Here is a 22,885-nt window from a genome sequence, read left to right as displayed (position 1 = left end):
ACCATTAATTATTGAAACAGACTAACTGAGCTGTTATGAGAGCAAGATATGTAGTCAAGGAACCTTCAAGTTCTGTCACAGAAAACCCATGCAGACGTCACAGATTTACTACAACAGCCGCCGTTACTTGGACCTGCTAATGGAACTATGGCTGATAGAATAAGAGATAGGCAAAGAAACGCAGCACAGGTAGCAGAAAGAGCATTAGAAGAAATTAGATATGATGGTACTTTTGACCATGATCCCAACTCTGAAAACATCATTGAGGATGAACACCAACGGTCTCAATGAGAATGATGATCCAGTTTATTACTAACAACAACAACGGAGACCACAGAGACCGCGGAGCTCAGTGTATAATCCAGGACTTGAAAAGTGTTGGGATTATTGCCATGCTCTCCTTATCGATGCAGAATTACGATCTTTTTGTTGTGATCGGGGAAAAGTTTCACCCGGCGAGATATTCAAAGAACCTCCACAGTACATGAAGGACATCTTATTGGATCCAATCACGTCCAAATACTCTTGAAAAATCAGTACAGTTCTTTCACTATCATCTTTGGATTCTAAAAGTACTGATGATTCGAGAGGTGGAACTTCCTCAATGACCATCAATGGACGTTTATTCCATATATTTGATGGTCTGATAGCTTAGGAAAATGGCTAAACGAGGTTTGCAGAAATTTATACACTAGATCCAGGATTAGCTACAAATCGTCATCTTGAATTGCTTAGAGGTGTTCTTCAAAAAGATGAAGAATATAATACACTTGAGGACTACATTAGCAAAATTGGTGGATTCCCTCTCCAAATAATCATTATGCACAGCTGTTATATACCGCTAGAGAAATTGTTCAACAGGAAATTACAGAGATGGGCTCAACAAGAGAAGAGACCATTGTTCAATTTACCAATATTGAACCAACAGCACCAACAAATTCAGAACATCATACTTCTTTATTACTAGAGGTTTAAGAGTTTGATTTGGCGCGCAGGAACATAATAGCAAAACAGACTTCATTTTCAGTACACGTATAAAGGAAAAATCTACAAGTGGCTTCACTCTTATCAATATTATGTCTAAGAGTGTTTTTTTATCTTTGAGATGTGTTGTTCTAATAACTGAAGGGTGAGCCAAATCTTTTCCATACTAACGGTACTCAAATTAGTATCATTCTGACATATACACACCATACACACGCTTGTGACTACACATACGAAATCTTACGCTACAGTTTTAGAAAATTCTTTAAAGTGTGGATTTTGTTAGTTTCACAATCATTCTATCAACGAAAGGGACCAGGCATTAAAGTCAATACCCGATGGACCGCGCAGCGCAAGTTGATTACGAAGATCCAAATCGCGTTTACCGCACCGAAGCACTACAGATCAACTTGTTCATGTTATATATGGGTGTTTCTATGGATGGGATGTGGGCAAATGGCTGGTGGCCAATGGCTACTGGGTGAGGCCATTGGACAGTGCCGTGTTCAATGCACCTTTATGGACGACGATGGAGTCTCTGGCTATGTGTCCCGTGTCCTTTTTAATGACGAAGTGCGCCAGATGCTGCTCGTGCAATTGTGACGATTGGACGTCGACGCCGAAGTAGTCTGCTTGGATCTGATCCCTGGCGATGCAGAGCTCGTAGTAACCCCTGAGGTAGCCCTCGTTCCAGATGAGGTTGTTCTCGCGGACGAGCTCTTGAGACATCGCAAGAGCTTGGCCTTCAGATTGGTTTCTGGGAAACGTTGACGGTGAGCTCACGGCACTTGTGGTGAACTCCACAATGACCGAGCCCTCGCCGGTGTCAACGCTATACGTGCCGTTGGCGAGCTTCAGCTCGCTCACAATGGCAATGTGGAAGTCGCCACTTAGCAGAACAGAGTTCTTCAGGTGGTTTGCCTGGAGGAAGTTCAACAGCCGGTTTCTATTGGCAACGTACCCGTCCCAGGCATCCTGGTTTAGCTCTTCGAAGGGGAAGCCGATGCCCCCGGTCTCTGGCAATGTGAAGTTGATATCTCGGACGACACACTGGCTGGAGATCAAATCCCAGACGGTGTCGTTTTTGACGAGTTGTCTCTCTAACCATGTCTCTTGATCATACCCTAGCATGGTTCTATCGTCGTACTCCTTTATCCCACTGATGAAGTCCTGGTTTGTGTAGTAGTCTGTGATGTCACGAGAGTAGTGCCTGGTGTCAAGCATATGTAATTTGAACAACGAGCCAAACTTGAAAGACCTCCAGATCTTGTTGATATCACGCTGATGTCTAATTGGTAGCCATTCGAAATAGGCCTGAGTCGCAGCGTCACGTCTCTTCAAAAATTCATAACCCTTTGTATGAACAGACCCACGCAGCCATGAATTGTCTGTGACTTCATGGTCGTCCCATACTAGAATCCATGGAAAGCGTGCGTGCGATTCTTGTAGGGCCATATCAGAACGGTACAGTGAGTAACGAGTACGATAGTCCTCCAATGAGTAACACTCGTGCTCCGGCTTATGGTCTCTGTCTAGATGAGTGCCGTTTGTATATTCACCATTGGCGTATTCGTAGATATAATCACCAAGATGGACAACAAAATCAACGCTTTCCTTAACGACTGGCATCTTATACGCATGGTAATACCCACCAGCATAATTCGCACATGAATAGACGGCCAATTTCAGCGAGTCCAACTCGTCGTCCAGAGGCAAAGTTCTTGTAAGACCAAGTGTGGACTTAGAATCATCATTGAAGAAGATATAGCTGTAGGATGAGTTTGGTGAAAGGCCCTGGATATCAAGCTTCACAGTATAGTCGACAAGACCATTTGTATATGTCTTTCCATGCAGCACCAAGTTCTCTGATCCAGCTTCACGAATTATAAACCACACTGGAATCAGCGTGGTATTGGATATTTCAACAGTGTTCGAAGGGCTTATTCTTGTCCACAGGATAACAGTGTCCTGAGTTGGGTCTCCAGACGCAACACCGTGCCTGAACTGAACAGGCACATCATTGTCAATTGCCCATTCATTGCGACTAGCAAGCCCATGGTTCCAGTAGTCCTCAGGCAACGTCCAGACTGTTCGATCCAGCAGTTCAAAGTTCATATTCTCAAAGAGCCTCTCATCGTCATTGCTAAAGGCTAACCAAGCCACCAAGGCAAGTGCCAGCACCAATAGTGGAGTAGTGCTTCGGATCATCAACCTGGCGTGTGCTTTGAAGAAGAACAAGCGAACCCAATTGAGCGCAGAGGGAAAGAAGGAAAAGAAAATCCTCACTACACCATCAGAGTTCATCTTTATAATCTCGTCTTCCCACGTGTGACACTACCACTATATACACTGCTGTACATGCAGACCTTCAAATGTCGTAGCACACATTCCCGTGAAAAGTACCTTTCGTAGACAATAGAAGCCTTACCAGCACCACATTATGCATTAAGAGCGTGTGAATCACCTCCACTGGAACTGACACGATAAGAGAAGCATCACAGCTGGTAAAAATCCCATGTGATTGGTCTTTTAATCCAATGATTGAGCCCACGTTGGTTGAGAAAGATGTATCAATTATGCAAGCGTTTGGTAAACACCGCCGGCGGACCATCGTTACCGGGGCTATCGTTACCGGGGCTATCGTTGCGGGACAACGACGCTGCTACGTGCGCGCCATTGTGCATGCGTCCGCAGAAACGTTATAGCTTATTTTGCGGAAGTTGATAACAGATTTAAACGAATAGAAGCATCAAGTTTTGCTACTGTAGGAACACAGCTCCGTCTGTAGAGACAATGCGTAGCTTGAATCGATGGCAGTGAGGCACAACATGCTTTATCCAGCAAGGTCGTGTCCGCAGTTAATTGATCAAGCACCCACGTGAACGACTCTCCCATAGCCTTGCACATGTACATGTTCATACAGTTTAGACAGTTCACATCATTCACACTATTCGACACGTATGGACAGAGCATTGAGGTATTGCGAGTATAAAACAGGCCATGTTGGCTGTCAGGGATCACTCTAAGCCATTTCGTGTGTTCCAAGCAGCTTCTACACGATGTCCATTGATGAGAACAAAAAACAGTTCGAGGTAACCACGGAAGAGAGATCTTTGGAGTTGGACCAATCTCCAGACGGTTGTCAAACGAAGAAGGAGTCCAAGTTCCACAAGTATGCTGGTGTGCTTACTGGTGGTGCTGCTCTCATGTCTGATGGGTACCAGCAAGGTGTGATGACGATGACAAACGTGCTGTTGGGCCAAGTTCTTGGTTCCTCCTACTCCACGAGCTACAAGACGATGGTTTCAAATTCGATGCTTGTTGCCAATATCATCGGCCAAGTGATCCTCGGGTTTGTCTGCGACCGTTGGGGCCGTAAACAGGCCTTCATATTCACGACGCTCTTCATCATAGCCGGCTCCATCGTGTGTGCATGTGCCCAAGGTTCTTCAGTGGACAAGTTACTATGGATGCTTATCATCGGTCGTGGAATTGCAGGCTTTGGAGTCGGTGGTGAGTATCCATGTGCTGGAACTTCTGCGATGGAGACAGCTAACGAGAAGCTCGACCACAACAAGCGTATCATACCTTTCATCTGTGCAACTAACCTGCCGATCTCACTGGGTGTTCCAGTCTCCACCATTGTCTTTTTGATAGTTCAGGCCATTTGGAAGGACAACTATAACGGTACATGGAGAACTCTTTTCGCCATTGGTGCGTTTATACCGTTAAGCATCTTCTACTTCAGATGGAGATTGGATCATTCTCAGTCGTACAAGGAAAACGCAATCAAGAAGAAAGTTCCATACATCTTGGTTATGAAGAAGTATTGGAAGCCGTTTGCCGGCACCGCAGGAATGTGGTTCCTGATGGACATGATCTTGTACCCAAATAACATCTTCTCGGCTTCCATCTTACAAGTTGCCATTCCAAATGCCTCTGTGAAGAGAGTAGGTGAATGGCAGCTGTTTTTATCATCTTTTGGTGTATTTGGAACGATTTTAGCCATGGTTGCGTTCAGGTTTCTTCATCTCACGAGAAGACAACTCATCATCAGTGGGTTCATCATGTACGGTGTAATCAGCTTTATCGTGGGAGGGTGCTTTGAGAAATTCACAGAGATTCCAGCACTTCTGATCATCTTCTATGCACTCTTGTCACTGGTGCTCAACTTTGGCCCTGGTTCGTTCCAATCAGTTGTATCCACGGAGAGTTTTCCAACAGCCATCAGAGGAACACTGTACGGTATTTCTGCCGGTATTGGTAAAGCAGGTGCAGCAATTGGAACTGAGATCTTTACACCAATCCAGGTCCATACAGGCAAGAGAAATACCTTCTTCCTCTCTGGAGGACTGGCGTTATTGGGAGCCGTTGTTGTGTGGTGGGGAGTCCCAGACAACGGATATCGTTCATTGGACGAGTTGGACGCTGAGTTCTCAGAGTATCTGAAAGAACAGGGATGGGAGGGACAAGTTGGAGAGTCCAAGGAAGACCAGGAGAAGAAGTACTTCTTATAGGCACAGAGCCAGCTTTAGATATCTTTATTTTCAATCAATATGTACAGAACAAACACGCCTCTATGTTGGTAGATGTAGGCAGAGGAGAGACACAGGAGGCCAGAGACAGGAGACCAGACACAGGAGACCAGACACAGCGAGCCAAGCTCAGTGGGCCAGGTACCATCTGCCCTTGGCTTTTCTTCTCTCGACGATCTTTCTCCCAGTTTTGCTTCTCATTCTACTCATGAACCCCAGCGTTCTCTTTCTCTTGTAAGTGTTTGGCTGGTAGTTGTTACCTCTGGACTTCCAACGACGGCCAAGCAAGGTCTGCACAATAGAAGACACAAGAGGAGCACTAACAGGGGTAAAACTCGTAGGAGACACCACCTGCTGTGACAGCTGCTGCTGTTGTTGACGAAGTTGCATCATTGGTGATACTGGACGAATAGTCGAGAACAGACGAGCCCTACACCAGAGACCACACACTGTTAGTATTCTGGCAGCGCACAAATCCACGTCGCATACACTTACCCTAATGGCTTGAACGTAGAGAGTCTTGAGAACATGGTCAGAGCTGAAGATTCTTGCCGAATGGAGTCCTTGAAGGCGGTTATGTGTTGGAGTAAAATGGCCGTCCAGCGTAATTTTCTTTCTGCTCGGCCTGGCTTTTTTTCCCTTGGTTGTGTGCCCTGCCCAGCCTGGAAACCACCGCCTGGAAATCACCGCCTGGAAATCACCGGCACAGAGACGGGCAAAGAGCCCAGCGCCGGCAAAGAGCCCAGCGCCGGCGGACGGGCGAGAGGACTAAGGCTTCATGGGCAGACTGATGGGAAGCCCTCGGGGAGCTGTATAGCAAGCGTAGATATCCAGCCCATACTCTTCAGCAATTGGCTCGCTAGTTCTCGGTTACGTAAGACCGTTACAGTGCTGAGTTGTGGGCTGTATGATGAGATGTTGCCCCGAGCGATTGCCTTCTGTGCGGGAGCTCATCGGGCCTGGAAAATTTTCATTCTTAGCAGTAGAGAGATTGTCATATAGTGGCTCTATAGAGGTATACAGAGAGGCTTTAGCGGTATAGACGATGTCACAGGTCAGACCGAAGAGGATTGCACAATCGGCAGTCAATACGCCAATCACGACTCACCTGAATTCGAGTGTGTCGTTGCAAGGGAAAGAGGCTGTTGAGAGGTTTCTAACGGCGTTTTTGGATGACGAGGAGCAGAGACAAGTTGGACAGAAGGTGCTGAACTCGAATAACACCAGTGTCATTTCACAGCTGAAGAGAATACAGAGGGACCTGAGAGGGCTTCCCTCAGAGGGCAGCAGCGTGATGAGGGCCAGCACTCCATCTGCCGGTACAGCTGTGAATAGTAAGAAGCACAAGAGATTTGACGAGGAGGAGGTGAGCGTTGGAGTGAAGGAGGAGGCCACGGAGGAGGCCAAGGAGGAGGTCCAAGAGGACGAGGAGGACAAGATGGATGTTGATGAACCGGTAGAAGAGAACGTGGAGGAAGAGAAGAACGTGGAGGAAGAGAAGAGCGAGAAGAAGGAGAAGAAGGAGAAGAAGGAGAAAAAAGAAAAGAAAGAGAAGAAAGAAAAGAAGCACAAGAAGCACAAGAAGGAATGAGAGCACATTGGGCCCCAATTGGTTAAGAAAACAATACATAAGGATTGAATGGATCCAATGATCCAGTAGTAACTACAGTAGCACATGTTAAAAATGCACCAAATGTCCTGAATAGGCAATATACCGAAATAGGAAAGTAGAACAAAAAGCATCAACAAACACAAAAATCAACAAAACAACAACAACAACAAAACAACAAAACAACAAAACAACAACAACAACCAACCAACCACAGCGGCTGTGCCCACTTACCAAAGATCGATGCAGAAAACCTCATTCCACAACAAGGAGAACACTGTTATTCCATCAACTCCTCGTAAGAACCACGTATCGCCAAAGAAGAGCAAAGGAGTGAGGGTTCCTTTGGGTGGTAAGGATACGAATAACGTTACGCAGAATGTGGATGATAGCAATCACAACATCAAGCCTGTTCATAGGCTCAGGAAGCTACGTGGAGCCTCGCCGAAGCTGGTTAATAGAAAGCAGATGAAAGTGCTGCCAGATGTCAGTACGTTGAATGAAGTTATCTCCAAGGGAGAAGAAGAAGGCGATGATTACGAGTTGGAATACAGATCGATACCACAGCCAGAATTACCATACATTCCATTGAACTATACCCCTGTCACGCAAGACGACTTGAACAACTTGAGTGCCTCGCCCCTGAAACGGCCGTTCAAAGCGTTGTGCGAGGATGAAGACAATGACAATGACAATGACAATGACAATGACAATGACCATAATGACGATAGCGACGAGTTCCCCTTGAACTTCGAATCAGACGAAGAGATGGAACAAATCGAGGCACGCGATGACGACAACGACAGGATACCACATTTCATGAAGGCGACCGTAGGGTCAAAGTTGAAGGCAAAGGAGAAGATGGACATATACCACGATGGGTTGACAAATGCTGAACTACACAGGTTGGTTGATGAGCAATGACAAGGGAAACAATTTTCAGTTTTATATGCAAATTTAACAATCCGTTTGTAGAGTATATACACACTGTCTCTTTTGGTCCATCACTGCTGCGCACAGTAGGAACTGTTCGCATTGTCGTTATCGACAACTCTGAACTCCTGATTGTTTTCATTGACGATGGAGAAGTCAACCTGATCAACGTTCTGCAAATCAACATCTTCAAATTCACGGTTAGGTTGTGTTGTTGGAAGGATGTTCTTCAACTTATTCAGCTCGCTACGCTCTGTGAACCAATTGTCACTTGGGAACTCAACTTCAACAAGAACGAACAGGTCTCCACGTCTTGTAGTATTCTTCACGGGGAATCCTTCACCTTTGATCTTGATGTAGTCGTTTGGCCTTAAAACTTTGCCAGTTGGTGATGAGATCTTCAAATAACGGTCATCCAGGTGCTTCAATATCACCTTGTCCTTGAATCCACACAGCGACTCTTCAAGTGAGAAGGTCACCTTTGTATAGAGATCATCTTGACGTCTTTCAAAGATCGTAGAGTCTGAAGTATCCTCATCTAATGATAGTATGACATCTCCAGTAACTTTACCAGGGGACTGATCGCTTTCACCACTGAGCACAATCTTGTCGCCAAACTTCGCACCAGGGGAGATGACGAACTCCAGAATCTTCTTCTCTTCATTCACCTTCACACCTTTACACTTCTTACACTTATCACTGGTCTTGTACACTTTCCCCCGTGCTTCACATCTTTTACAAGGCTCAACCTGTTGCATCACCATTGGGCCCATACGATGCACCACTTTGACACGCTTCTGACCATCGCAGGCAGGGCACGTTGAACCTTGAGCCTTCGGCTTCAGCCCAGATCCCTTACACTGAGAGCACAGCACGTTTCTGGAGGACGTTATCTTGACGGTTTTACCGTTAAACAGATCTGACAGCGTGCACTTCACGTTCAGCTTTGCATCTTCAGTTCTGTTGCTCTCTGGCGGCGGCTCATCATAGCCATAGCTATCATATCCACCACCATAGAACCCGTTTGCACCACCTCCACCGAAAAAGGAGAAGAACTCATCTTCGTCGAACCCTCCAGGGAACCCATGGCCATTCCCATTGCCCGTTCCTCCACCGGCATCGTACTGTGCCCTCTTCGCCTCATCGCCCAAAATCTCATACGCTGCGCTGATCTCCTTGAATTTGATCTCAGACTCTTCACGCAGGTGCTCTGGTGCCTTATCAGGGTGGTGACTCAAGGCAAGCTTCCTATACGCCTTCTTGATCTCAACCTGTGTAGCTGTACGCTCCACACCGAGAATCTCATACAAATCGTCTGACACTTCACAGCGCAACGCGGAGAGCGTCGCTTCTGTTAGTAACACACACACACCGTTTGTACACAGGATCCCATATACTTACTTCTTCAAACCTGTAGAACCACAGGACTTTTCACCCAATTCACACAGCTTTTACACAACAGTTCACAGTTGATGCCCTTGATTGGCAGGGAAGCCCACTGGGGCAAAACCGCGAAAGCGATGAGATATTTCCCGGTGCTGAGATTTACGCCAGAATGGGCTGGGGGGCTTCCGAGCCAGCGTAATTTTCAGAACCGGACTTTGGCCGCGGGGGAAGCAGTGAAACACCCGGACACCTGTTTCCTCCTAGAGCCGTTACTTCACACTCTCATCAGCGATATTGATGGAGGGCAAGTTGGCGTGAAACCACACCCTGGGCCAATAGAAGATGAGTTTCTTACCCAATCCGTGTCTGCTGGGTATACTGCTATCGATATCTACACACAATGGTCCCCAATTGGTGTTCCACTACCCACCAAAGCCGAAAGACTTTGGCTTCAAGGCCACACCGTTCGCTCTTGATAACGACTTGTTGGACAGCGACGAGTCCTCCAGCGACGAGGACTCAGACACCTCGTCTGTGACCGACGAGGCTGTTGGTAAGAATGACAGTAACATCTTCCAGGACCCGAACTACGTCTCGGGACAGACCCTGTTGGACCTGCTCGACGAGCAGGACAGGAGAAGAGCTGCGAAGGAGGCCAGGAGGTTGATGAAAGAGAGCAAGAAGAACTCGATCTCGTCGAACCCAAGGACGAGCTCAGAGATCAATTCACTAAGATCAAGCGATCACCACCATCATCACCACAATAAGAAGTCTGAGAACAAAGTGTTTGGGTTCGACGTTGAGTTTCTCAGCGAGATTGTGACACCACCAAGACAGATGTGTAACTCACGCTTTGAGCTGGCAGTCGACGATATGGCTTTCCTTGGCCTACCAATCCATATAAATGAAGAAGGACAATGGAGAACGAGTGCACCAAAGACAGGGAAACATTCCAAACGGTCCAAGGGGTCCAATATCAGTCGAGAGGAGGAGGTGGAGATGTTGGAAGAGGAAGAAGGAGATGTTGAAGAGGGAGCCTCAACAGAGAATACAATGTCAATGTTCAACATTGTCTTTGTGATGAACCCACCTGTCGTTGAATTCAACCATAGAATAGATGAGATGTTCCATTACGTTGTGTCGAGGCTGGCGATGGTTCTCAGGTACGAACAGGCTAAATCTGATTATGTGTGGTTAGAATCGCAAAAGATCTTGAAAGTGAAAGAACAGAATGAGGACCTGTCTATAAACGAACTATACGATAAGATTCTAAAGGAGTCTTCACTGGCACAGACCATTGCACAGTGTTTCAAATCCATATCGACTTCAAATATTGCGGATTTGCAGATCCAGGATAAGATGATCTCCCTTCAAATCCCGTTGAAGAAACAGTTCAAGTCATTACCACCGAAGACTGAGCCTGTGCTGCCTGGCTCATTCCTGGCTTCAACAGCCATTGATGAGACAAGCACTGAGGAGGAAGAGGAGAACATTGGATACATGGCACTGTTATTGCTAGACGATGCTGAAAAGATAGTATCCGAATTGAAGATTGAACAAGGCTCACAATTGGCACAGTTCATCAAGAGCATAAGCCCTACACTGTCGCTATACTCATTGTCACAGAGCAATGGAATGGAACCGTTACAAGTGGCCTCATTTGCTAAGCATTTAATCTATTGGAGACGTGCCAGAGCAGTGGTACCTCTGAACCCGAAATCGGTATTTATCGTTTCTCCAATGGCTCCATTGCACAACTTGGGAGAGAGGATCATATCCTTTAGACAAGAATTCCCGTCCCTTCCTTCTCTACCTTCATTTCTATCACTGCTTTCGAACGCTAAGCCAAGATCTTTCATGGCTATCATTCCGAGTAAGGACCATAAAGGAATATATCTTGATGCTTTATCATGGCTGATGAGATACGGGTACGTCACACAGCTGTTGATCTTTGTATGGTTAAAGATACCCAACCGTATCAAAATCGCAGTGGAGGAGGATCTTGAAAGGGAGGGCTTGACGAAGAAGACGAAAGATTCCAAGTTCAAGTTCGCTGACCTATCTACTGATGCTACTGGTAAGGAAAAGACAGGCAATCGGTCCGGATCATCATCTTCCTCACAGATCAGAAGCGTGTGGAATGGACAGGATATGGTGATCGAAGAGGAGGATGAAGATGATACAATTCTACTGGAACCTGAACGAGCCACTGCCGTGGAAAGAAGATGGATTAGCAAAGTGATCAAGGGACAACCTCCAGAACAAGCTGCTCTTTTCCATAAGCTGGTAAGGTACTTGAATGGAAAGACTCCTCTCGAGCTTGTGATGTTGAAAGAGAACATTTCAAGACACGACGTTCGAAAACTCCTCCATGGTATCAACGACTACATCATATCGGTAAAGCATTGGTAAATTAGTGTGTATATAAGCGTCAACAATATCCAAGATTTTAATCTCTATCGTCATCCCATGTTCCCTCCCTTCGTCTTAAAAAAACAGTCTTCGAATCTAATCATATAGCAGGAACGCAAGTCCTAATTCAGATCACATCATTTGCAACTGTGTCGGTATCGACAGAGAGCATCATCACACTCTTCATGGCACTCTCTAGATCCTCCTGATCACTTGAGAAAATGGCCTCTCCACATCCCTTACCAAATTCAACTTTCTGCAGTTTCACATCATTCCCAAATATATCGGTGACAGTAACGTGTGATTTCAACTTTGCAAAACCAATACGGTCATATATTGGTTGGCCTAAGAAGCATGTTTGGATTTCAACTTGAGCCAGTGCCTCTGTGGATTTTAAAGCAACTGGGTCCTTGATATCGGTTCTCACAACGACTTCTTCAACCGGTTTCACTGGGATATGATCAGGTAACAGTGATTTTGGAATTGGTGTATCAGGAAGCTGATACTTTGCGTTGGATATACCGTTGAATTCTAAGTTGTATATTTCATCGCCAACAAGCGCAAAGATTTCTGAACTATTGGAGGACACTCTCAACGCACGCATATTCGGCATGATCCATTTGGAGTCCTTTGTATTGAAGCAATGTATAGAGCCACTTGATCTTGTGACCATGGTGTACGTGGTGTTATCAACCCAGTACATGTCCTGTATAACTGACGCAGTTTTACCTCTGGTCTGGATATCGACAAGCGACACTTCAATGGGCATACGAGACAGGTCCCACCTGTATACTTGATCACCTCTCTGTGAAACTGTGAGTAGCTGCGTATCAAAAGGAGACAATGAGATATACTGGCAGCCATTAGGAGGAGAAAAGTTTGCGAGTTGATCCCCGGTAACAAGATCAACTATGATCACCGTTTGTGAGGCCTTGAGCCCATTGATCAGATTCGACAGATACAGCTTCAAGTTGGCGCTGACGTTGTTCTCGCTGATCATTGTCTTGATTGATTGAATCTCTGTAAGCTTGTAAATACCATCCAGAGCAGTGATGGATAAGCTTTGTAGGATCTTCGAATATATGGAGTAGTTCCTTGTTGGCACGTTCAACGTTGTACGAGGTGAGTCTATCGGATCGCTAGGTACGTAGCTCAGGTATCTCCCTTGGACGTCAAACAGTGGATTGCCATTCATTATGAGCACGTCATAGCTCTGTGGCAATGGATGACCTTGCTCACTATCAAATATAGTCAAGGATCCCTCATCTGTTGATATGGCAACAAACCTCTCTGACGCCTTCACCGTGTATGGGTACAATCCATGCACAAATGGCGGGAGAATCAGAGGCTTATCAACGCTGTCTTCAATGAAGAACTGACCAAACTTCTTCATTTGGAATCTCCTCTCAGACTTGAGCTGAATTGTCAACACCAAAACGTACGTGTTTGTATTCTGGTCCATCATCACGGGAGTTGCATCTTCAATAACACCATCCACCCCAGATAAGCTCCCTACAAGGTACAGGCACCTCTGCACATCCTCCTTCTTCTTCGCACGCTCATCCATATCCTCAATCTCCAACGCCGCTGGAATCCAATCCCAAATCTCCACAGCGTTTGGGTATATCCGTACAACTTCACCATTGAGACCAAATCTCGTGGTGAATCTCCCCTTTGGCACGGAACTCGGCGTTGCCGAGCTCTTCACCTTGGACCAAGCAGCTCGTGTTCCCAGGGAACAGGGAAAACGTGGTGATATAGCGCTGTTTCGTGAGAGTGGCGTCAGTATATGATCCCTCGATGATATCGGGCGGGAGGATTGCTATTCGCAAGGACAAACCCGTCCAGACATCCCCCTCCGGCTCCAGTTGTGTAAACTCACCTTCTATAGATACGTGTGGGATCCATTCCCGTAGGCATAGCTGTTGATTGTGTCTTGTGTGTGTATAATTGCTGTGTATTGGTGATCTCTTCGATGTTGTGGGTTGTTTGTTTACTTTGTTCATCTCTGGGATTGTGACACCTTTTCTTATCGGATAAGGGATGGCGCGGCAAAGTTGTGAGACGAGGGGGGTTTCGGTTGACACACGCTTTTTTGATATGCGCAACACGTAGGGTCGGTCACGTGTTGGTGAGTGGAGAGGGAACGTGACTACGATGTACCGCACGTGACTACGGTGTATCGTATAAACAGAGGAAATAATGTAATCAAAACTAGTACGATAAAGCTTTCTAAGACAAGAAAAGTGCATAATAACGGCGCAGCATCCCTTTCTAACGTCCAAAGTATTTCAATTCGAATGGACGGGACACGTTGTAGGCGACGAAGGCGAAAGCAGCCGCCAGTTCGAACCCGATATCGGCACCACCGTATGGACCACCTTCGTTGATCAATTTACCAACTGGTCCAAGGAACCAGACCTGGTCCATGCCCATAACTGCACCAAAGACACCGAAGCAGAAGCCAATTGTACCAGCGATACCGATTGGCAATTGAGACTTATCGTTCCAGATGGTGACGTCATAGCCCTTGAATCCCCTTCTATAGATGAAGTGCTCGGAAAGGGAAATGGCCTCGTAGATGGCCAAGTAGTAGCCGATCAAGTTCATAAAGTTATCCATAACGGTCTCGAAGTGGTAGTACGCTGGGATACAGATGACCAATGTCAGACAGTTACCAACAAGGGTCCAAACGACTCTTGGCACTTTAGCCAATGGTGACCAGAATGATTGGGTACACAATGCAATGGTGTACATGTTTGGAATGTTGTTGGCCACAGTGGACATGGCAAGCAACACCGAGCAGAATTGGCCAAACCCACCAAGGGAGTTCACTGAGAGCACTGCGAACATCAATCCACCGGCTTGGTACTCAGAGTAGTAGTTAGCCCAGGTGTCATCTTTATAGGTACCGGAGTAAACAGCGGCACCCAAGACTTGAGTGAACACCAATGGGATGAAGAGACCGGCACACAAACCAAAGAAGATCACTCTTTTTGGGTAACCTTTTCTGACGAAGACGGTGTAATCAGCTGCGTAGGTTGTCCAGCCAGTGGCAAAACCGTAGATCGCACCACCAAACGAAAGAACACCGGCTGCAGTTGCTTGACCACCTGGGAAACCACCACCTGTAAAGTTACCGGATCTAGCCATTTGAACAATGAAGACGATGAAGACAGCCAGATTTGGAATCCAGGCCCATTTCTCATACGCGTGCACCACCTTGTAACCGAACATGGAGACGATGATGGTGGACACAACAAGTACCAGACAACCCGCCCATGGAGGCAGAGAGTGAGGCTTGTTCACCATATTAAGCAACTGGGCAGAAACCATGATGTTCACGGCACCCCAACCGACACATGCGATGGCGGTGATCAGGGCAAAGATTCTAGCAGCGAAGACACCAGTAAGGTAACGGGAAAGGACCATCTGTCTGAGACCAAACTCTGGACCGAAACATGAAAAGAAGGCCACGGGCAAAAGACCGAGGATATTGAAGAAGATAATGACAAACACTGATTGCCAGAAGGAGATTGCCCACACGGCCTGACCAAGCATACCAAGGGACATCGAGGCAATGACCAAGTTGGCCGAGAACCACATGGTCGCAGACGAGAACACACCTTCCTTTGGGTTTCTCTGGTCTTCAGTGACTCTCTCAATACCTGTTGTCTCCGCATTGAGCGAGGCGGCAATCTGGTTGATCCAGGACAGCTTTGTATCCGACGATTGGCCATGCGTTTGGTCTCCAAGGTAGCTCACCTCGTCGTCGTTCATCGACGACGTTGCGACCTTCTCAAGGTCTTGTAATTTCATGTCCGGTGACGATGACATTTCAGGCAAATTGGTAGTTTGTGGAATAAACGACTTGAAACCCGACCACTATAGCAGAGATCAGCACAGAAGCACACACTGGATACAATGCTCCTTACTGAACGTCACGCTACTTACTCCAGAGAGAGCTATCGTCTCTTTATATAAAGGAAAAATTTTCCAATCACCGCCAAATAGACGTTCCTCTGCACTTCATCGCTCAGCAGACCGCATGTCACCAGGACAGTCCGACAAGTCGTTTCTTTTCTTTCCTCAGTGGCCTTATCTGCGCGATGGGCGTGCAGCCTTGTACGGACAAAGCTGTTAGATGTACGAAAAAATTGATGCCTTTTGCCCTTCAACGGACAAATGTCATGACGTTCCCTACGGTATATCCTGCGGCAAAAAGTCTGACTTTGCTTCACGTTCATTGGTTGTCTCCTATTGGAACGATCACCGAGGGAGACTCCTTTGGAGATGGCGGGGGTATAGCTTTTGGTTCTTATCTTGCATTGACAAGTCATGACCGTTTGGCCGTGGCCTCGAAGCGAACGAACACATGCGTTACTGTGACAATACAGAGAAACAAGCAATGTTTCTTGGTAAATTTGTAGGGCCTGTCCGAGAAGGCTTGTCGATTTAGCGAAGACAGTGCAAGGGCTTAGGGCTTTGAATAGCGTTCCTGCCGTGTAATGCCAATACACTGTGCTTGGCGGAGCTAAAACCAGCGCAAGACAGGCTACAAGGGTAGTGGGAGTGGTCAACGGTGTTGTGTGTATATTATTTATGTAATGTAGCTTTTAGTTCTGAGATGGGATCTGCTGGTTTTATTATGTGGATGTTATTGAAGAAGCATAGGAGGCTTGCTATTTTGTGAGATTTTGAGGTGTTGAGGTTGGAAGGAATGTGTTAGGAGTTCCTCTCGCTAACGGGAACGAAGCACTGGATATGGTTATTGGGTACAATTTACCGGCTACCGAGGGGGAGGACCAAACTACAGAACATTCACGATTAGGCTTACGGGGACATCCGCTAGCAGCACGAACACTTAGACAGGTTATCGTGGTGTCAAGCTCATTTGGTACTTAAATTCCGTTCTATTATGGTCCCCATCGTAAAGTTTCGGAAATGTATGGACGCTGGGACCGTAGCCACAGCTCTGCTGAAAGAACCAAGGTACAAGTAAGGTACGTAACTGCTAGAGGGCACACACAGAATACTGGCGAACTCCACGAGATCACTTTCACACCTGTTATCAGTACAGATATCCAATTGCTGATTAAATCCAAACGAGGGCTACTCTTTTTAGGAACTACTGCTTTACGAGCGACAGATTCAAATTGCAAAGGAAACATGACTTTTCGTTTTATACATCTGGCATAGGCAATTACCATCGAAGTTGGAATCCATGACTGCTGTTGTCTGATGATAAGGCAACTGTGTTTTCACCCCCCACTGGAATTTACGAACTCATCAGCAATAGGCAGCTAAGGAGTCGGGGCAAGCTGCCAATTTACACGCCAATTGGGCTTCAGCCTTAGCATACTCAAAGGGACGTGTCTTATAAGGCGGAAACTGAGGGTCCTGCTATGAATGTTTTATTCACCAAGTCTTAATGATTAGGAAAAATTCTCATGAGAGGGCGGTGGGGGTGAGGTTGTACTGTGCGCTGTGTAATGCGATGCGCAGATGTTATCAATAAAACTGTACTTTCCCACCACGTAAAAAGATTCAAACGCACAGATTTCGTTATCAGTAAACGTTAACAGATGAACTGGTTTGCAGAATTGCAATTCCCCCTTCCAACGGCACTCAACTTGGCCAAATCAACAGTGATATTAAAGAGCTTTGCAGATCCTGTGTCGGTGCTGAATATTCGAGTCATAGAAGCCGTCGGAAACCACAAGCGTACGACTTCACATCAGATAGCTGATATTTACATAATCAGGTAATTATTAGCTGAAAGGGCAAAAATTTACAACATAACTCAATATAAGATAATATTTCAAAGACGGATATACAAAAACACATAAACTATACTAATAACTGGGAACCACCAATATTAAACAAACATATTATCAACTTTTTTTCTTCTTTTTTTCAATTTTCCACTTAGCTTTTTTTTTCTTTTTTTTGACTTTGTAGTTCCTTTTCAACGTTGAGCCAACAAAGCTCTCAATCTCTCGACCTCTTGTTCCAAAGCTTCGTTCTTCTCTTGAAGTTCTTCAACTTTGTCCTCCAATTGGCTCATTCTCTCCATCTTTCTAGCTCTTGAACGTCTTGCAGCCTCGGTATTTCTAGCTCTCTTGGCTGCAATAGGGTCAGAGCTGTCAACAACGATTGGGCTCAATGGCAAAACACGTTGCTTACGGTTGTAAGCAGTGACGCCGAGCTCATCAACGGTTGAGGATTTCTTAGACACCGGCAACGACAAGTCAGCCTCAGAAGCAGAGCGTTTGGAACATAATGGACGAGCAACTTCAGGTGTTTCAGTTGCAATCTCTTTAGTCTCCACTAAAGGTGTGACATCTTTCTCAGCAGGTGCTGGAATAGAAGAAAGCAGCTCTGAAGGCTCGAAGAGAGATTCCCAGTTGTCAGAGTCCATTTCGGTCTCTTCAAACATTGGAGAGGTACCAGCAATTGAAGGTGAAAACACGGACTCCACAATGGAAGAGTGCAACTGCATTGGGGTTATAGTCCCAACGCTTGGACTCAGCTCTGGAACATCCATGTTTTCCAACAGGGTCAATTCCTCTGGTGATGAAACAGACTCCCTAGCGCCAGAGATGAACTGTGAAAACACAGACTCACCCAGGATTTGACGGGGCTTGGAGTAGTTCAACTCCATGGAGCCAACAGCTTTCTGCTGTTGGGGTTCGAACATTGTTGTTTCAACAGCGTCGTCAAACAAGCCAAATAAAGTAGCAGTAGGTTGATCAAAGTTCATGGTTGTAGTATCAATAGTTGTTTTTGAAATAGTAGAAGTAGCAGCAGCGGCAGTAGCAATAGTTTCAGGTCTTGTAGTGGTAACTTTGGACATATTCAATATTTTCACGGGAGGTAGGATAGATTAAATTCGTTTCTTTCTTTAAATGATTGTTATAACGTCATAATTGGACGGAGAGTTGACTCGTTCTGGTTGATAAGTTCACGGGCTCATTTTGGCAATACACTTGTGGTAGTGGGGTCTTCACTGTTTGGATCGATTAAACCGATTGTTGATCGTTGTTTCTTCTTAACACTTTATATCTTATAGTCGACTCATTTTCTTAATAGTTCTTGGAATGACTTAATAACACACGTAATAGGGGGCGGTTTACAAACACATTTTGGATAGATTCTCTTTCAAGCTTTGCTATATTCTGTCTCTTTCTGGTGTAAACTGGCGGTAATTATGTGTGTAAAGTGTGTGAGGTTGGAGAAGTGGGCGGAAGAGTAAAAGAGTGCGAACGGCGGCGCGCCTTGTCCCTTTTTATAAAAAAGCTGGTTGTTTTTTTCGCTTTTGTGTTCCGCTGCCACCTGGAACGGCGGTCGATCTCAACTCGAGAAAAAATTTTTTTTCATCACAGACGCTGAGTCACACCGGCTGATGCTATGTGTCGCCAACCGATACAATATTTTTACGCACCACCTGTGTCGTTGTTGGTGGGTGTTGGCTATTCTGGTTTACTTGTATGAGCTATGGAGGAAACTGTTCCTGTTCTCTTAAGCTCTGCTTGTTGTGATGTTTATCCAGCCGTTGAAATGTCCAATTTGGTGCTACATAAGGTAGGTGCTAGTGTAGAAACGTTGTGAGGACTTTGAGTCCCTGTCAAACTGCTTTTCGGACAAACTGCCAATTTGGGACTTTTGAGCCGGTACCGGTACAGCGGAGTTGGGAGTCCGCACTGATTAGCACTTCGGTACTGGTGACTCTGGTGAGGACCAGCAAGGAGGATTGGAAGGGAAGGGGAGGGGATAGCGACATGCCTCTTATGCCCTGGAGCAACCTCATTGGCCGATAAGAATACATGCGTAAAGTGTCCTATGTACCAAGCCACTGACCATCACATCAGGGGTCAGGGTGCTGCGTATGACGATGTACAGTTGGGATCAGGTATAAGCGTACACTTATAAATCTAGGCCACTTGGGAGTACATTGGGTAATTTAGACAAGCGGAGCTGGTTCGTATAGTCATCAGAGATACTAATACAACATGCAAAAAACAACAATAACAACAACAACAACAACAATAATAACAGCACATACACACCGACAAATAGCTAACCTCTAACAAGCTATTTCAATCCCTTTTCCTCATCGATAAGCAGATATAGGCGAGTGCAGCCATAATCGCTAATATGCCCAACAAATACACCATGGTTTGGTCCCTCTGAGTCTTCTTCTTGCGTCGCTTCAGCTTCTTAGAGAACTTACTCTCGCCTATGCTGGAGTTCTCAACCTGTATGCCTTTCTCAGGGACTGTGTAATGGCGGGCATCATCGCTATCGTCAACGACACCAACCAGAAGAGGCCTCAGCATGTCCAGCGAGTCCTGGCTATGCCCAACCTCGTCAAAAGCAACGGAGGCATCTGTGCCAACAGCATCGAATAGCACCTCTGCGCCTCCTGGATGGGAATCAACAACAGACGTTATATCGTACACCTTCCCATGTAGAATCATCCACAGATCGTCACATGACCCATGCTTCCCAATCTCCTCGTATGTATACGTTCGTACCGACCCTGCTGCGCTTTCTAATGGCATATCGCCACTCTCTGAACGTGTAGAGGACCTGGAGATCGTGTTTTGTTGTAACAACAACGCTGGTCGACGTCTCAATGTTGGAAGCTTTGAAGGAACGGGAAACAACAGAACAATCGTTTGGATCGTATATACAACAGAATGCAGTCTCGTCTGCTAGGTATATGGCTATATCTTAGTGTGCAATGCAATGGAGCTGGCCATATATACTGTGAAACAGGACGCTGTGCTTTTTTCCCTCCCTCTCCTTCTAAATCGTCTTCCGTCTAAACAGGTCGCTGTTTCGCTCTGTCTGTCCAGCGCCCCGTTCGCTGGGGAAGTCTCTCCCCCCTTTTCGGCCTAGCGAGCTGGGCCACGGCCCCCGTTTCCACCTCCTGTGCTGGGACGTCTCATAACAACACATTTGGCTAAAACGTTGGGTTCAAAACGTTGATTTTAAAACACAGCAAGAGATACAACCACATCGTCAACATGTAGAACGCACTCGCATTGTAAGCCATCAATTAGCCAATCGTTTGCGTGTATTCTGCCACCAAATTACCTGCCCCCCCATGAACCAGGGGTTACCCTACCTAGGGAACGGACTTGTCGCTGTACCCACGAATCAGGCCAACACACTCGAACCGGCACACAAACAGTAAACAAACAAGAGCAGACATAAGTCGAATTATCACTGTTCCCCCATCGCCCCTGTTGCCCGTGAGAGACGTAGAGCACCACACTCCACCGGTCACTGAGGAAGATGTCTCGACGTGCGAATGACAAGAACTTGCAGATACTGAAGACGCTGCTACGTGATCCTTCCAACTCCCACTGTGCTGATTGTAAGACGTCCTCTCATCCCAGATGGGCCTCCTGGAACCTGGGTATCTTCATCTGTATTCGCTGCTCAGGGATCCACCGCTCGCTTGGTACGCACATCTCTCGTGTGAAGTCTGTTGATCTGGATACGTGGACTGATGAACAGGTGAAGAGTATGGTTCTCTGGGGTAACGCTAAGGCCAACGAGTACTGGGAACACAACTTACCAGAAGGTTATGTCCCGGATGGCGGTAAGATTGAGAACTTTATCAGAACCAAGTACGACTTGAAGAAGTGGGCCAATGGGCCAATACCAGATCCACAGAGCCTTTCTGGTCAGGCCCCAGCCTCCAACATTTCCTCCACCGCTCCAGCGACACCTACCGCCAACAGTGCCCACGGAGCTTCTGCGAACCCTCGTCGTCCGGTCCTTGCGACATCGTTCTCATCATCACAGCTATTGGATTTGGAATTTGGCTCTCCAATCTCTTCCACAGCTGCTCAGAACGTGACACAGTCCCAGCCTCCATCTCGTACATCCACGCCATTGACAGGTAACCAGTATCATCGCCAACAACAATTTTCAACTCAACAGCAACGAGTTCCACAGCACCAAGCCCATTTACAGCAGCAACAGCAGCAGCAGCAGCAGCAACAACAACAACAACAACAACAACAACAACAACAACAACAACAGCAGCAGCAGGCGAATGCTCAGAATGCAAGACCTGATTTGAAAAAGAGTATCCTCTCCCTGTACTCTGCACCAATGGCCACTAACAGTGCTCCTTCTTTTCTCAACGGGCCTGGTTATAGCAATGCTAGTGCACATTCTTCTGGAAATGGTTCTTCGGTACAATCCTTGTCTCAGAACAACTCTCTAGCTGGATTGAACTTCAACTCTCGCGCACAGCAACAGCAACAACCTCAACCTCAACAGCAATACGGAGTACAAAACGAATGGTCTAACTACACTGCTCCTAGTCAGACCAACCAGCAGTCCTTGAACAACGTTAGGGGCCTAGATGATGACCTCTTCAAGAACGTTTGGAATTGAACAGGTTGCTCTATCCATGAATGCGTACATACAAAGCATACACGCAGAAACAGATGAGCGTTATAGAGTAGACAGTTTCTTCATGATTTCCACATTTATGTACAGATATACTTAGTGCTTAGCCTTCTTGACGGTAACACTCTGTTTAACCTCCAATGAACGTTTTCCCGTGGGTGATTCCTTCTTAATCTGCTGATCAACATGTTCCATTTTGACCTCATAATGGTCATTGACAAATTGTTCGAATTTACGAACAAGAACTTTCCCGTTACCAACGACTTTAACTGGTACAGCTTGGTGGTGCTCGTTCTTTGTGGCTAAACAATTCTTAAGAAAGCCAACCAGTTCCAGCGAGCCCTGTTTATCGATATCAACGTCTAACAATAACTTCCCTTCAAGTACTGCCCATGCAGTTAAAAACATCAATTTGTTGAAATTGGGGAACTTGAACTTCTTGTCAACTTTGGTTCTAATTTCAATATCTATGATCTTCAACTGTTCGCTAATGTTGAAGCTGGTTAGGAAGTTACCACCGACAACGAGCGTATCCACTGGTGTATAGACGGCATGGATCCAACCAGAGGGGATAATCATAACGTCACCTGGA

The 22,885-nt window shown here is 46.2% G+C and overlaps 14 protein-coding genes across 14 annotated transcripts; 7 read left to right on the top strand and 7 right to left on the bottom strand.

Moving 5' to 3' along the window:
* Window positions 1-137: 137 nt before the first annotated feature.
* On the top strand, window positions 138-1,028 carry CYBJADRAFT_166788 (uncharacterized protein). Its single transcript, XM_020214626.1, has 5 exons — window positions 138-281; window positions 331-513; window positions 538-641; window positions 681-794; window positions 848-1,028. The coding sequence occupies exons 1-5, from the start codon at window positions 148-150 to the stop codon at window positions 973-975; spliced, it is 663 nt and encodes a 220-aa protein (XP_020072064.1). The 5' UTR covers window positions 138-147; the 3' UTR covers window positions 976-1,028.
* Window positions 1,029-1,389: 361 nt separating this feature from the next.
* Window positions 1,390-3,289, bottom strand: CYBJADRAFT_166785 (alkaline phosphatase D family protein). Its single transcript, XM_020214625.1, has one exon. It carries the CDS (start codon window positions 3,190-3,192, stop codon window positions 1,459-1,461), a length of 1,734 nt encoding a protein of 577 aa, XP_020072063.1. The 5' UTR covers window positions 3,193-3,289; the 3' UTR covers window positions 1,390-1,458.
* A 491-nt stretch (window positions 3,290-3,780) lies between these two features.
* CYBJADRAFT_189176 (MFS general substrate transporter) lies at window positions 3,781-5,937 on the top strand. The gene has a single exon (XM_020217335.1). It carries the CDS (start codon window positions 4,044-4,046, stop codon window positions 5,499-5,501), a length of 1,458 nt encoding a protein of 485 aa, XP_020072062.1. The 5' UTR covers window positions 3,781-4,043; the 3' UTR covers window positions 5,502-5,937.
* Window positions 5,649-6,049, bottom strand: MRX14 (mitochondrial 54S ribosomal protein bL34m; the record flags this gene model as incomplete). Its single annotated transcript, XM_020216287.1, has 2 exons — window positions 5,649-5,949; window positions 6,015-6,049. 2 exons carry the CDS (start codon window positions 6,047-6,049, stop codon window positions 5,649-5,651), a joined length of 336 nt encoding a protein of 111 aa, XP_020072061.1.
* On the top strand, window positions 5,775-6,572 carry CYBJADRAFT_67891 (uncharacterized protein). Its single transcript, XM_020217855.1, has one exon. It carries the CDS (start codon window positions 6,048-6,050, stop codon window positions 6,519-6,521), a length of 474 nt encoding a protein of 157 aa, XP_020072060.1. The 5' UTR covers window positions 5,775-6,047; the 3' UTR covers window positions 6,522-6,572.
* RPA14 (DNA-directed RNA polymerase I subunit RPA14) lies at window positions 6,295-7,110 on the top strand (the record flags this gene model as incomplete). The annotated part of the gene is made up of 1 exon (XM_020217086.1): window positions 6,295-7,110. Exon 1 carries the CDS (start codon window positions 6,565-6,567, stop codon window positions 7,108-7,110), a length of 546 nt encoding a protein of 181 aa, XP_020072059.1. The 5' UTR covers window positions 6,295-6,564.
* A 261-nt stretch (window positions 7,111-7,371) lies between these two features.
* Window positions 7,372-8,366, top strand: PDS1 (securin; the record flags this gene model as incomplete). Its single annotated transcript, XM_020217334.1, has 1 exon — window positions 7,372-8,366. One exon carries the CDS (start codon window positions 7,372-7,374, stop codon window positions 8,050-8,052), a length of 681 nt encoding a protein of 226 aa, XP_020072058.1. The 3' UTR covers window positions 8,053-8,366.
* On the bottom strand, window positions 8,047-9,516 carry CYBJADRAFT_148886 (DnaJ-domain-containing protein). The gene is made up of 2 exons (XM_020213301.1): window positions 9,463-9,516; window positions 8,047-9,382 (listed from the first exon to the last, which is right to left on the bottom strand). Coding segments are annotated over exons 1-2 (1,251 nt in total). The 5' UTR covers window positions 9,464-9,516; the 3' UTR covers window positions 8,047-8,132.
* Window positions 9,517-9,750: 234 nt separating this feature from the next.
* Window positions 9,751-12,120, top strand: NPR3 (Npr3p). Its single transcript, XM_020214624.1, has one exon. It carries the CDS (start codon window positions 9,790-9,792, stop codon window positions 11,857-11,859), a length of 2,070 nt encoding a protein of 689 aa, XP_020072056.1. The 5' UTR covers window positions 9,751-9,789; the 3' UTR covers window positions 11,860-12,120.
* CYBJADRAFT_67857 (uncharacterized protein) lies at window positions 11,923-13,956 on the bottom strand. The gene is made up of 2 exons (XM_020217854.1): window positions 13,742-13,956; window positions 11,923-13,622 (listed from the first exon to the last, which is right to left on the bottom strand). The coding sequence occupies exons 1-2, from the start codon at window positions 13,777-13,779 to the stop codon at window positions 11,987-11,989; spliced, it is 1,674 nt and encodes a 557-aa protein (XP_020072055.1). The 5' UTR covers window positions 13,780-13,956; the 3' UTR covers window positions 11,923-11,986.
* Window positions 13,957-14,124: 168 nt separating this feature from the next.
* On the bottom strand, window positions 14,125-16,026 carry FCY2 (purine-cytosine permease). The gene has a single exon (XM_020214623.1). The coding sequence runs from the start codon at window positions 15,694-15,696 to the stop codon at window positions 14,134-14,136; it is 1,563 nt and encodes a 520-aa protein (XP_020072054.1). The 5' UTR covers window positions 15,697-16,026; the 3' UTR covers window positions 14,125-14,133.
* Window positions 16,027-17,827: 1,801 nt separating this feature from the next.
* Window positions 17,828-18,016, bottom strand: GCN4 (amino acid starvation-responsive transcription factor GCN4; the record flags this gene model as incomplete). Its single annotated transcript, XM_020212168.2, has 1 exon — window positions 17,828-18,016. A coding segment is annotated over one exon (189 nt), but the record flags the coding sequence as incomplete, so codon positions are not given.
* Window positions 18,017-20,174: 2,158 nt separating this feature from the next.
* Window positions 20,175-20,393, bottom strand: CYBJADRAFT_117051 (cytochrome b5; the record flags this gene model as incomplete). The annotated part of the gene is made up of 1 exon (XM_020212218.1): window positions 20,175-20,393. A coding segment is annotated over one exon (219 nt), but the record flags the coding sequence as incomplete, so codon positions are not given.
* A 769-nt stretch (window positions 20,394-21,162) lies between these two features.
* Window positions 21,163-21,519, top strand: CYBJADRAFT_125169 (stromal membrane-associated family protein; the record flags this gene model as incomplete). Its single annotated transcript, XM_020212578.1, has 1 exon — window positions 21,163-21,519. A coding segment is annotated over one exon (357 nt), but the record flags the coding sequence as incomplete, so codon positions are not given.
* Window positions 21,520-22,885: the final 1,366 nt, after the last annotated feature.

The sequence above is a fragment of the Cyberlindnera jadinii genome, assembly GCF_001661405.1.
Source record: "Cyberlindnera jadinii NRRL Y-1542 unplaced genomic scaffold CYBJAscaffold_3, whole genome shotgun sequence".
In the NCBI taxonomy this organism is placed as follows: domain Eukaryota; kingdom Fungi; phylum Ascomycota; class Saccharomycetes; order Phaffomycetales; family Wickerhamomycetaceae; genus Williopsis; species Williopsis jadinii.
The sequence above is the reverse complement of the archived record's forward strand: the minus strand, read 5'-3'. Positions and strand labels throughout refer to the sequence as shown.